The sequence below is a fragment of the Doryrhamphus excisus genome, linkage group LG11, assembly GCF_037039965.1.
Source record: "Doryrhamphus excisus strain RoL-2023G ecotype Guam linkage group LG11, RoL_Dexc_Guam_v1.1, whole genome shotgun sequence".
NCBI lineage: Eukaryota > Metazoa > Chordata > Actinopteri > Syngnathiformes > Syngnathidae > Doryrhamphus > Doryrhamphus excisus.
In genome coordinates this window covers 19,467,242-19,478,513 of record NC_136367.1, presented here as the reverse complement: position 1 = coordinate 19,478,513, position 11,272 = coordinate 19,467,242, and the positions used below count along the sequence as shown (strand labels likewise).

The 11,272-nt window shown below is 40.4% G+C and overlaps 2 protein-coding genes across 4 annotated transcripts; both read right to left on the bottom strand.

The window, feature by feature from the left end:
* On the bottom strand, positions 1 to 8,592 carry cdc42 (cell division cycle 42). 3 transcript variants are annotated; one of them, XM_058046227.2, is made up of 6 exons: positions 8,441 to 8,591; positions 5,406 to 5,546; positions 5,109 to 5,181; positions 4,466 to 4,575; positions 4,028 to 4,225; positions 1 to 1,313 (listed from the first exon to the last, which is right to left on the bottom strand). In XM_058046227.2, the coding sequence occupies exons 2-6, from the start codon at positions 5,508 to 5,510 to the stop codon at positions 1,224 to 1,226; spliced, it is 576 nt and encodes a 191-aa protein (XP_057902210.1). In that variant the 5' UTR covers positions 5,511 to 5,546; positions 8,441 to 8,591; the 3' UTR covers positions 1 to 1,223. The 3 variants fall into 3 exon arrangements, with proteins under 3 accessions (XP_057902210.1, XP_057902390.1, XP_057902297.1); XM_058046407.2 differs by lacking the exon at positions 8,441 to 8,591 and adding an exon at positions 8,306 to 8,430; XM_058046314.2 differs by lacking the exon at positions 1 to 1,313 and adding an exon at positions 3,025 to 3,325 and having other exon boundaries at positions 8,441 to 8,592.
* Positions 8,593 to 8,918: 326 nt separating this feature from the next.
* On the bottom strand, positions 8,919 to 10,964 carry snrpe (small nuclear ribonucleoprotein polypeptide E). Its single transcript, XM_058046542.2, has 5 exons — positions 10,796 to 10,964; positions 10,432 to 10,458; positions 10,290 to 10,352; positions 9,362 to 9,440; positions 8,919 to 9,135 (listed from the first exon to the last, which is right to left on the bottom strand). The coding sequence occupies exons 1-5, from the start codon at positions 10,847 to 10,849 to the stop codon at positions 9,080 to 9,082; spliced, it is 279 nt and encodes a 92-aa protein (XP_057902525.1). The 5' UTR covers positions 10,850 to 10,964; the 3' UTR covers positions 8,919 to 9,079.
* Positions 10,965 to 11,272: the final 308 nt, after the last annotated feature.

Here is an 11,272-nt window from a genome sequence, read left to right as displayed (position 1 = left end):
TAAAGGCAATTAAGGTATAAGTTTAATATTTTTAAGAATGCATATACAAAGAACAAAGACTTTAGACAAGAGCATTTGGTTTTTCACCAAAACAACTACAGGTTATGATGCTGACTTAAGCCGGCAGTAAAAGAAAAGCCAACCAAATCTTTACTCAACAGTCTGTCTGCCATTAAGAGGTTTTATTGGGCAAAACCACTCAAGTCTTCTTGCTATGCACCGGCAGGTATAAATTTAAATGTTTTATATTATTAAAGAGAAGGGAGGACAACAAATGTAAATATCACAAACAAAAAGAATAAAAAGAAAGATTTTGGTAAAACAACCGGAGCCTACATACATAGACGTGTGCCACCCGACAGTGTAGCTCATCTGTTGGGCCGCATGCTCCACTCCACGGTCACAGCAGGTTACAGTGGAGTGGACACGTTACCTTAATAGTCACATTTTTTGTTTGCCGACATGTACGCTGTAAAGACGTGTAGCGAGCCTCGCGTTTGAATTGGGGCGGCACTCCTTTAAAGAATATGGAGCATACGTTGAACCAGGATGCTTGGTCCCAGGAAAAGCATAGCGGACGACACTTTTGCCTAACACTGTTCGAGTTCCCTGCGTTGAGGGGGTCATTTCACGTGGCAAACAATTCAACTTTGACGACTCCTCCCTGAATGAGCCATGACTCTTCAATGTGAACCGGAGAGGAGGAATGGCAACATATTTAAAGAAATTCAACTTCAGCATGGCTGCGTTGGTTAACTTAGTGGTTATACGTGTGGAGCGTCGTGTGTTTGAGGGTGCAATTCCATTATCATTTTCCTCATGTGCTAGCGACAACTAGCGGGGCTTGTATTAAGAAACTCCACAATGGCTGCATTAGAAGAGCAGATCAGGCCTCAACACCGACTGTATTTAGATCAATCTATTTAAAAGCTCATCAACTTTAATTCCACATATGCGTAGTAAAGCTTGGTATCAGAACCCCCGCTGCTAATCTGTTGGCCAGAGCAGGCTCATCTTCTACCCTCGGTGATCCAATTTAAGGGAGACGATTCTTATTGCAAGAGAAAAATGTGGAACATATGCTATCGTCTTTGTGGTCATCCCTTGGCTGGACAAAGCAGTCTATCAACAGGAAATGTTTCGGAAGGGTGGCTGGGGTGGGGTACGTGTAAGATGTGTGTTTTTACGTGTGACGTGTGTATGCTTTGAAAGGAAGAAGCTTCTCATAGCAGCACGCATCTGCGCTTCTTCTTGGGCTCTGGGGGCTCCAATGCAGCCAATATCGCCTCATCAAACACATTCTTTAGGCCTTTCTGTGAACAAAAACAAACACAGGCTAAATAAGGGGGAAGTGCAAACATGCGGAGGTCAAACAAAAGTAAATTAAGTCAGGGTGAAAATAGCATGGTATTTTTGGATGGGTGTGCAGCTGATCATAAAAAATAGAATGCGTCAGTGAAACCAGAAGTGACAACACATAACAGAACAAACAAACAAAACAAAACACACCAAAAAAAAAAAAAGAGTTGGATCAATTCTGACTTATTGATCCAAAGTGCTACAGTAATCCCTCGTGTATGGCGGTTAATTGGTTCCGGACCCGAATGTGATAAGTCAATTTCCCCTCAGTATATGTTTTAATAATTTTGTAGCCAGACCACAGAAAACCTGTTTATGGCCTTCTAAACATGGTTTTTAACATTAGAGCCCTCCAAACACAAACTAGCACCCCTATAGTCACATTTACACTGATTTAGCCCAATACAGTTGATTGGCTTGTTTGGGGGGGCAGAGTGGTGGGTGGACAGGAAGTGATGTTGGGGATTCAGAGTTGTGTCTTTTAGCTTGGCGTGGGTTACGGTCACCAACAATGGCCTGTGTTTTTATTAGGGATTATTGAGCCTGTTGTGAGATAATTAAAACCTGCAATGAAAGCCTATCATTGCCACAATCAAGCACTTGGTGTTACATTGCAGTAACATTACTGGTACTTTGTGACCAGTGTTGAATACTACATATCATTCAGAGTCTTCTGAATGCCTGATATATTTGTATGAGTTCTTTTTGCCATTTTTATTAATTTAGCCATTTTTAATTTAATTTAAATGCTTGGTTTATGTAAATAAAATCTAGGCTCTTCACTCTAAAATATGGAGTGAAGCCATTAAATTTGAACCGCTAATAGGCGAGGGACAACTGTAAGCGTTTTTCCTTAAATGCATTTTGACGTTAATAGGGAGTCAAGTGCACAGACAAAATCAAGGTTTGACAGAAGAAAGAAAAAATAGTGCATATGTCCTGTGTCGTGTTTCATGTGAGCAACCAATCAAAAACTGACTTTGGCAACAACAATCCTCCATTGTGGTTCCACTGCACAGTGCTGCAGTCCGGACCAGTCAACTGGGGAAGTAGTTATCCACAGTTTTTCCCACCTCCCGTCCGATCCTGATACCTGAATTTGGATTTCTACCGATACAATTGTGATACTGCTTTGATATGTTCACTGTCAACTACAGGCGATTGCAATCCGGCCAGAGATGGTGTATGGCTTCATCATGTCAAGTAGTAGTCGAGTAGCACTGGAAAAAAGATGGGAGCCGCCGGAGAAAATGTAGCTCACATATGCTTTATTCATTTTTATAATATTCTTTATATTGGAATAATTTGCATGCGCCTCATGTTTTCAACAATTAAGAGCCGAGGTCAACAATTTATTAATGTCTATGTATGAATACCACCTATACTGAACTACTTTTCCTTTTTTTCTCCACCATGTGCTTGAACAAAACATAACAAAATGGTAACATAATTTTATGACCTCTTGCTTAAAATACATCACTTGCAAAATCAACATAATGTGTCATTGTTATCCTTAAAGGTAAATAACATGTGATATATATTAAAATGTCATTGTTTCTGCCTTCCTTAGATACTGTATAGGACAATGTAATACTCCCTGAAGGTGCCCTTCCTGGAAACCGATACCAGGGATTCAGTATCTCTTTGCAGAAAAAAACTAAATGAAACTGTTGTAAATTGTATTATAATTAACATAAAAATCATAACAAATGAGACCATTCTCAATACAGGCTGATTTTGCTTACTAAATGAAACAATGTGATATTGGCATCATGTTACCACTATTTGTTAAATACTATGACAAAAAAATGTTAAAGCTTTGTTCATGTAAAAAAAAAAGATATGTAACAATGAGCAGCATCAGCAACACACTTATTTAAAAAATACAGCATTTCCTTTGGCTTTGCATCTCTGGTGGCTCTAGGGCAGCAAGGATAGCTTCATCAAATACATTCTTCAGCCCTCGCTACAAAGAAAGGACAGCATGGCGGGAGTGGGAAGACAACATCAGCGTCAGCACAGCAAAAACAGGAAGATGTGAAAGTAGAGAAGAGAAAGAAATGTGGCGGAGGGTGAAACAGGGTAGTGGGGGTGAATTTCGGCGCATACGTGCACACGACAAAGCAGAATAAGTGCAAAAATGTTGACCGTCCGGGTTCACTCCGAAGGAAGCATTAATAAAAAGGAGATGAGGCCCAAGGGCTGAGACGACGTAACGGGAAAAAGGAAATGACATCAGCAAGGGGAAGGAGGGTGATAAGAAGGAAGGAGCAGATGTGGGTGCAGCTCTATCAACACTATTGTTCTCTGCCCGAGTCCATAATCAGGGCCAGAAATCACTGTGACCACTATCAGTGTATGTAAACAAACAATAGCGTAGGTGTGAATCAGAGACTCATACGCGTACAAACCGGGGAGGTGATGTGTTCCCAAACAGGAGGCTTTAGCAAAGAAAGAGGGTTTGGAATCTGCTTTCCCCTTGACATTAATCGCTAGACTGAAATTGGTATGCATCTGTACCGTACTGAAAAACCTGACTAGGAACACACGCAGCGCATCCATATTGTACACAGGGCCAAGGGGTGGGACCGACACACATGCACTTCTTTACTCCGGGTCCCGAGGTTGGTCCATGCAATTTCAAACATGTATGTACAGTAGATGTTACCTGTGTAAGGGCTGAGCACTCCACGTATTTCACAGCCTTGAGGTCTCTTGCCAGCTTCTCCGCCGTCTCTGGAGTAATAGGTTTCTGCTTGTTCTTCGCCAGCTTCTCTATTGTGGAGGGGTCATCTCGCAAGTCGATCTGGGTGCCAACTAACAGGAAAGGGGTCTTTGGACAATGGTGGGTGATTTCCGGAACCCACTGGACACACAAGGACACAATTACTTATCCAAATGAGAACCATTTTCTTTTTATACATAGACACCAAGAACCAAAAATGGATGAGAATATGTGTTTCTGGTATAAGGGGAAGCTCAGGAATTCAAAAATGAACATACATGCTAAAATAAAGCACCTATTGAGCACAGCTGGCATACACTGTAGCTAAAAACATCCCCATTGCTTTTGACCTAGTTAAAAGACCAAGAAAAGTACACTCACCTTTTCTTTAACATTTTCAAATGACGAGGGGGACACAACGGAGAAACACACAAGGAAGACATCTGTCTGGGGATAACTCAGAGGTCGTAACCTGTCGTAGTCTTCCTGACCTACAGAAACAACATACAATCATGTTTAGAACACAATGTCCGGTCATCCACCTTCCAGCCTTGATACAAATGACACGAGTATGATGGATAGGAACATAAAAACATCATGGAAGCTAGCGGGGTTAGCTTAGTTTAGCAGAGCATGCTAGTGCTCTGTGTGTGTTTTGCCGCTTGTTAATGCAAACGAGCATTTTACAATGCCGGCTGGCGTCACACAAATCCTGAGTCAAATAAGGACAAGAGGAAGACTTATTCTTGCTACTAGTTTGCCTTAACCAGCAACACACACACCACACTTTCAGCCTTCAAAATAAGAGCACTCTTCGCCACATACTATAAACAAAATAAAGGTGTCATTAAAAATATCTGATATTAATACACAATACAATTGGAATTGTTTTCTTTAACCACAAGGCGTTACAATTTGTTCATGATTATGTGTGTGCAGAAGCTGACATCCCATCAGTAAAGTGAAAAGAATGGACAAAAATGTCCTGGACGAACACAAATGCAAAGTCTTATTAAATACATACCTGCAGTATCAAACAATCCCAGAGTATAGGGCTCGCCTCCAATCATTACAGTTACGGCATAATTATCGAACACCTACAAAACACATGATCAAAATGTTAGCCATGTTAATTCTTACTACAGACACTAAATGATACCATATACTTTTGACATTTTGGCAAAGCAGCAGTCTACTTATTGGCTAAAACGGTGGACGTACAGGTCAAGAGAGCCAAGAGCAACAGGATAAAGCATGTCAAGGAACTTGGGACATACAATGACAGACTTTATACACACATGAATTTCAAATAAATACTTACTGTGGGTACATATTCAGAGGGAAACTTGTTTGTGGTGTAGGAGATGAGCAGGCAGGTTTTACCCACCGCACCATCCCCAACTACGACACACTTAATGGTCTGCATATCGCTCTTGTACAGGGTTCACTATTCATTCAACACCTAAGAGAGGAAGAGAAAAAGATTAATTTATTGATTATTATAATAATAATTGTGAATGGCACGTTACAAGTCATCTGGAAAGGCAAAGAAAGCAGTCTTGCACGACTCCCAGACTTCATCAAGATTGTTTAGTTTCATCTTCCAAGCCTCCTCCTTCATCTAACCTCAAACATGCTCGTAATGATCATGTCTGGTGGGCCGGCTTCCAAATCCTGGAGGATCTTGACCTTCTTTACCGTCATTCGAGTGCCATTCTGCTGAAGAATTTGCCCCCTCTTGTGATATGGAAGGTAAAGAGATAACCACTCAACCGTGTTGCTTCTGCCAAGGCCCACAGCTTGCAGAAAGATCAGAGAGTAGAAAAGTGGCTGAACATAGATTTTTCTAATGAATCATTCATCAAACCGCATTCCAATCAGTCAAGTTTGGTGGAGGAACACCATGGCGAGGAGTATGAAGAATCAACAAATTCTTGATGCCTGTTACCTTCCTCATCACAAGAGAGGGCAAATTCTGTCAATGTGTGAGCCAATTATATCTGTGGAAAGCCCAATGTCTGCACGTCTGGCTGCTTTGCATCGTCATACATCCCACAGTTCCCATGTGCTTTGAGTCAAGACGCCACTGAGGCTGCCGTGGCCAAGGTGCCCTCGAGCAAAGGACAACTATAGAGTGTGACGAATTGTGTTTGTTAGCTATGATGGGATAAATACAAGTACTTGTGCAGAAGTGTAACACCACAGAAATGGTGGAGTTCAGAATCACTCTCTCTCATCCTTGAGGTATCCTGAAATCATACATCTTGAATTTTGACTAATCTAAAAAAAAACCTTTACATTGCAGGAACTTCCCCATGTAACTGCGTGGGGTTGGACTGCTAGAACAAAATGGGAGTTTCCGCTCATTTTTCAGCGATATAGACACAAATATGTACGTGCACCACATAGTCGACTGTATTGCTATTGCGCCACCACAGTTCCATTTCACAATATTTCATAATAGAAAGCAAAGAAAGACTCCGCACCCACCACTCTCAATTAATGTGATCACTCTTCCACACATGACACAGCGAGCAGATAAGAAATTGGAATGAGGCAATCATATACAAGACAGAAAGGACATGCTGTCGTGTAAATAACATAAAGCTATTTACTTTAATAAAAGAACAAGGTATATAGACCTGATCTATATGGCATCATTCCTTAGTTCTGTTGTGATCTAGTGCTATAGAACATCTAAATTAACACAAAGCAACATATGGAAAAACTTTTCCAGGAAAAAAGGGAGCGGGACACACGTGTCAAGCCCTCGCAGGACATGGAGGGATCAACCCTAGCGGCCGCATGACTACATTCCCAGGCCGGGTGGAGGACGCAGGATGAAGAAGGAATTTAGGAAAATGACATTTTAAATAAAATTTACACCCGCATCGTTTTGTGACTCGGTTAAATCAAGTGTGTATGTTTTCGTTGTGCTCTCCTTAAATTAATGTTACAACTTCCTCACGTTGTAGACTAAATCTTGTGTATCGTGTCATCTCATGAGCTGGGTGTCTAGTCGGAGATGAAGAAAACAAACACTCAGCAACCCGCTGAGGATGGAAGATTGTTGATAATTGTTGAAAAAGTTCATATTTCTGGCCGATTAATGTATTTAATTGTCATCCTGCATTTTAATATCATGAGATTTTGTGACTCCCCTGCAAAATTCGTGTCGCTACCCATCATAAATTTGTGATCGGTGTTGACATATGACTTATTTATATTTCTATCGTGGGTTAGTGGGTACGCAGTGAAAACACACCCCTGCACTCTCTCAGCACAGAGATGCACAAAGGGAAATTTACTTTCAACGTCACCCCCCCAGAGTCCCGGCTTGAAATATGGGTCTCAGACTGTGTCAAGCGGTCTCGATCTGCTTGTTTGGAGCGTACTAGAGGTTAGAATGATTGTATGCACACTGGACCAAACCTACTACTTTAGTCGGCTGTATGCACCAAAGTTTGAACTGAACCAAAAATGACCAGTGTGAAGTACTTTTTAAAGCAAGCCATTTTAAAGCCAGGATGTCCCATTTGCAAACCTGGACGAGAGATATGTTTAAATGAACTTGTAATTTAGCAACGCCTGTACTGTTGTCATTTCCAAAGTCACCTTAGCACTGCGGGTACCACAGAGTATTATTTATATAATGAAATTAAACATTTGCTATCGACGCCCCCCAGTTGCACACGCAACGCAACAACTAGCGCACATCTGGCAATGTCCTACCGTTGCCGCAAAATATCTGACACGCCGTCAAAAGAACATAAAATTTTATGGCACAGCTACCGTTAGCCTTTCGGCACAAACTGATGTATTTCGGTCACATCGCTGGCGTCAGTCTGGCCCCGTTTCCCGTCGGCTGTAGCCCACTTAGAATAACTTAAAACTAACGAGACAATTACTAATTGTACCTTATTGCTATATTGTCACCTTAACGACGTTATCATTTCACGATTACAATCAGACAGCCTGCCTAATGTATAGAACTGCGAAAGCCCCATAGGGAGGATGATTAGTAGCTTCTCCAGCAAGGCGAGCCATTGCCCGGCTTCTACCCGAATCTGTACACATCCCCATTATCATCCAAGCTCGTTGCAAATCAAGTATTTTCGACAGATTGCTTCGTTTTATTTCCATTACAGGCTAAAACAATGTTTTGGTCGATAGTAGCAAAGAGAATACACAAATTAGCTTGCTAGCAGTGACTGAGCTAACCTCAAAAGGAAGCTGGCGATGTAGGGCAGGTCGTCATTCTTTCACAGAAATCCAACAAACAGCCGTGGTTATCCGCGATATATAATCAAACCAACAACCAATAATTTATACATGTATAAATAGTGTTTTCCTTACCGTAGCTGATATTTGTGTCTTTACGTCGGGCGTTGGCAGCTCCGCACTAGGGGCTTCCCAGTCAACCGAACAGGGACACTCGGGTTTACGCAGTACTGTACTACGTAATTACGTGGTGTTAGTTCATTCCAAGCAGGATCTTTATCAAACTATTGGGAAATTCAACTATGTGCATTTTGTTTGTCAGTGCTTTGGGTATTCTATTGTGTCACATTTTCATTTCAATTAAACGCAAAGTAAGTTAGTAATAAGTCAGAAAACACAAAGCATTTGTATTTCCAGTAGTGGTTTCACGATCGTGGAAAATAATCCCACAGTGAATTGCATAGGGGATTGCTGTATGTTGCATTTAATTGTTTAGGTTTTGGTATTTGCAATGATGTGTTTGACCTACATAAATTCAATGTATTACACCTGTCTGCCGCTAGATGGCAATGCAATCCTATGACCCACATTCTTATGCAAAAGTCAGAAAAGATTTTTGGGGGCACAAAACATTTATTTTCAAAATAAAAACATGTTGCAGGAATTGACAATTTCAATAATTCTGCTCAGCAAACAAAGAAAGAGAAAAAAGTAGAGAAAAAAAAATTGTATGCATGATCTATGAATAGTTGGTTTGTTGACGTCTGCACCATCTCAGTTGGACACGCTCTGGAGCAAGGTGATGTTGTCCCCTTTCAACATGATCCTTCCTGTAAGACAAAAATGTCACACTCCTTGTAATGTGGATATACCATGTAACTTATGTCTCAATTGTATTTGTTTAGGACAAATGTACAGGTGCAGTTGATCAAATTTCTCAAATTGTTTGTGTTGTTTTTAATGGCAGATGTGCACAAACTACAGTTAAATCTATTTTTTTTAAATATAGATATAAAAAGTGTGACAACTGCAACACAAGACCATGAATACTCTTACCCAGCGGCTTTCTGCTCCGTGTCTTCATGTGGACCTCTTCTGAATCGTCAAGAACCAAGTTCATGTACTCATCAAATCCCTAAAAGTAAAGATAGAACATTCTATGTGAAATGCCTTTAATTGAGCAAGTTACTACACCAAGAAGGAGTGCAAGAATCAACAACACCGGTATTTAAGTACAAAAGGGGGGAAAGCTTCAGTATTCAGTGCATCCTGATTATTGACAAATGAGGTAACAAATAAACTAATCAAGTGTGCAAATCCACTTATGACTACAGATCACATTAAGGTTTAAAAAGCAGAGAGTACATGCCTGACATGTTTAAAAAATGCATTTTTTTCCACACAACCTTGTGTGCTGACGTTCTATGCAAATATGTTCTCTACATTCTAAGTATTTTACAATAATAATGAAATGCCCTACAAAAATGTTCATTTGATTGTCACATGGATACTGCTTTCGAGCTTGTACTGTACTAAATAGCTACTGAAAATATAGTCAGAAATACCCGATTTCTTGTAGTTTTCTAAAAAAAAAATCTTAATTGTGATGGATATTGTTTTGGTGGGTGCATAAATATGCATAAGAAAGTGAAAGTTTACAATACAGTCATCCATCGCGGTTCGAACATCGCTCCCAGTGTTTCAAATAATTAATCAATACATGACCGCTGTTTTGTGGTTGCTATTTGTAAAGAAAAATACCCATAAAATACATATGATGACAATGGTGACTATATTTGTGTTATTTCATATCTAGGTGGCTCTAGTAATGTATCGTGCATAGCAATTGATTGCAATATGGCAAAACCCTTGAGTCTACAGGCTCGGGGTGTCTTCAAAATGTTTTTCCTCCGGGCTAAAGGACTTAGGATACAACTGACACCACTTTATCATATCAACAGATAATCCCTACAACTTTACTTACGATGATACAGCCCTCTATTCTGATGTTGACCTGTTCATACAGCCACACCTGGATCCTTGAGCGCTGTGAATTACAAAGAGAACATTGAAACCTCAACACAAACATCAACATTGAAGAAGAAACGTTCAAGTTAAATACTTACATTTTGGAGATACCTGAAGATTAGGTTCTGAAGGACGTGGTCAAGGAAACTACTCGCAAGCACACCGATACAGCTAAAAAATTGAAAATTATCGGTCCACAGAAACAAGCACCCCACCCCGACATAGACAATACACTAATATCGCAATAAAGGCAACTGAACTGCAATTACCTCCCAATTTTCATCGTTACATCTTCATTAATTCATTGCACGTTCATTGAATGCGAATTTTACAGGCTCATATGCATTTTTGCAGCAAAATATTTGATCGGCTAACATTAGCTACAATAAAATGAAAGGTTTAGCTAGCTGCTAAAGCGAACAGGTCGAGTTCCGCGTCGTTTTTTCAATGAAAAAAGGATACAATGGGCTGCACCATAACCTTCTGGACTTTCTGTCCTTGTCCTCTGTACGCCATCCTTTCGCCGCACGGTGAAACTTTGATGTAGTCCTTGTACAAAGCAACAAAACGAAATTCCCACGTTGTCGGATTAGCCTCAAAACCGGACTTCCGTTTGCTTGTAGTGGCGGTAAAGGTGCCTCAGAAATTACAACAGCGCCCCGACTGGTAGGAGGCCGTTACTTCGTCAACAAACTATGGCAATCTTAATTGTATTTTCTTTTAATTCTGTTTTTTAATAATTGTTCTGGCGATGGGAGATTTAAATAAATACACGCAATTTCATCATTTGCAGAACATATTTGAAGTATTTTCTATTCACTCACGTTTGAAATGTGACACCAGTCAAGATAAAAAAGAGACATGCCAGCATTGTCAACATTAAGCCTGCAGATGGTGCTGTTGTACAGTTACTTTGACCAGAAAACACCATCATGTTCT

What these genes read in the sequence shown, in the direction of transcription:
- cdc42 (XM_058046314.2), bottom strand. Translation starts at nt 5,510, where the DNA reads ATGCAGACCATTAAGTGTGTCGTAGTTGGGGATGGTGCGGTGGGTAAA. An exon ending in GGGATTGTTTGATACTGCAG is followed by an intron (nt 4,576 to 5,108) that starts GTATGTATTTAA and finishes TTGTTTCTGTAG; the next exon opens with GTCAGGAAGACTACGACAGG. An exon ending in TTGAAAATGTTAAAGAAAAG is followed by an intron (nt 4,226 to 4,465) that starts GTGAGTGTACTT and finishes TTGTGTGTCCAG; the next exon opens with TGGGTTCCGGAAATCACCCA.
- snrpe (XM_058046542.2), bottom strand. Translation starts at nt 10,849, where the DNA reads ATGGCGTACAGAGGACAAGGACAGAAAGTCCAGAAGGTTATGGTGCAG. An exon ending in AGGTTATGGTGCAGCCCATT is followed by an intron (nt 10,459 to 10,795) that starts GTATCCTTTTTT and finishes CACGTCCTTCAG; the next exon opens with AACCTAATCTTCAGGTATCT. An exon ending in ACGGAGCAGAAAGCCGCTGG is followed by an intron (nt 9,136 to 9,361) that starts GTAAGAGTATTC and finishes TTTGTCTTACAG; the next exon opens with GAAGGATCATGTTGAAAGGG.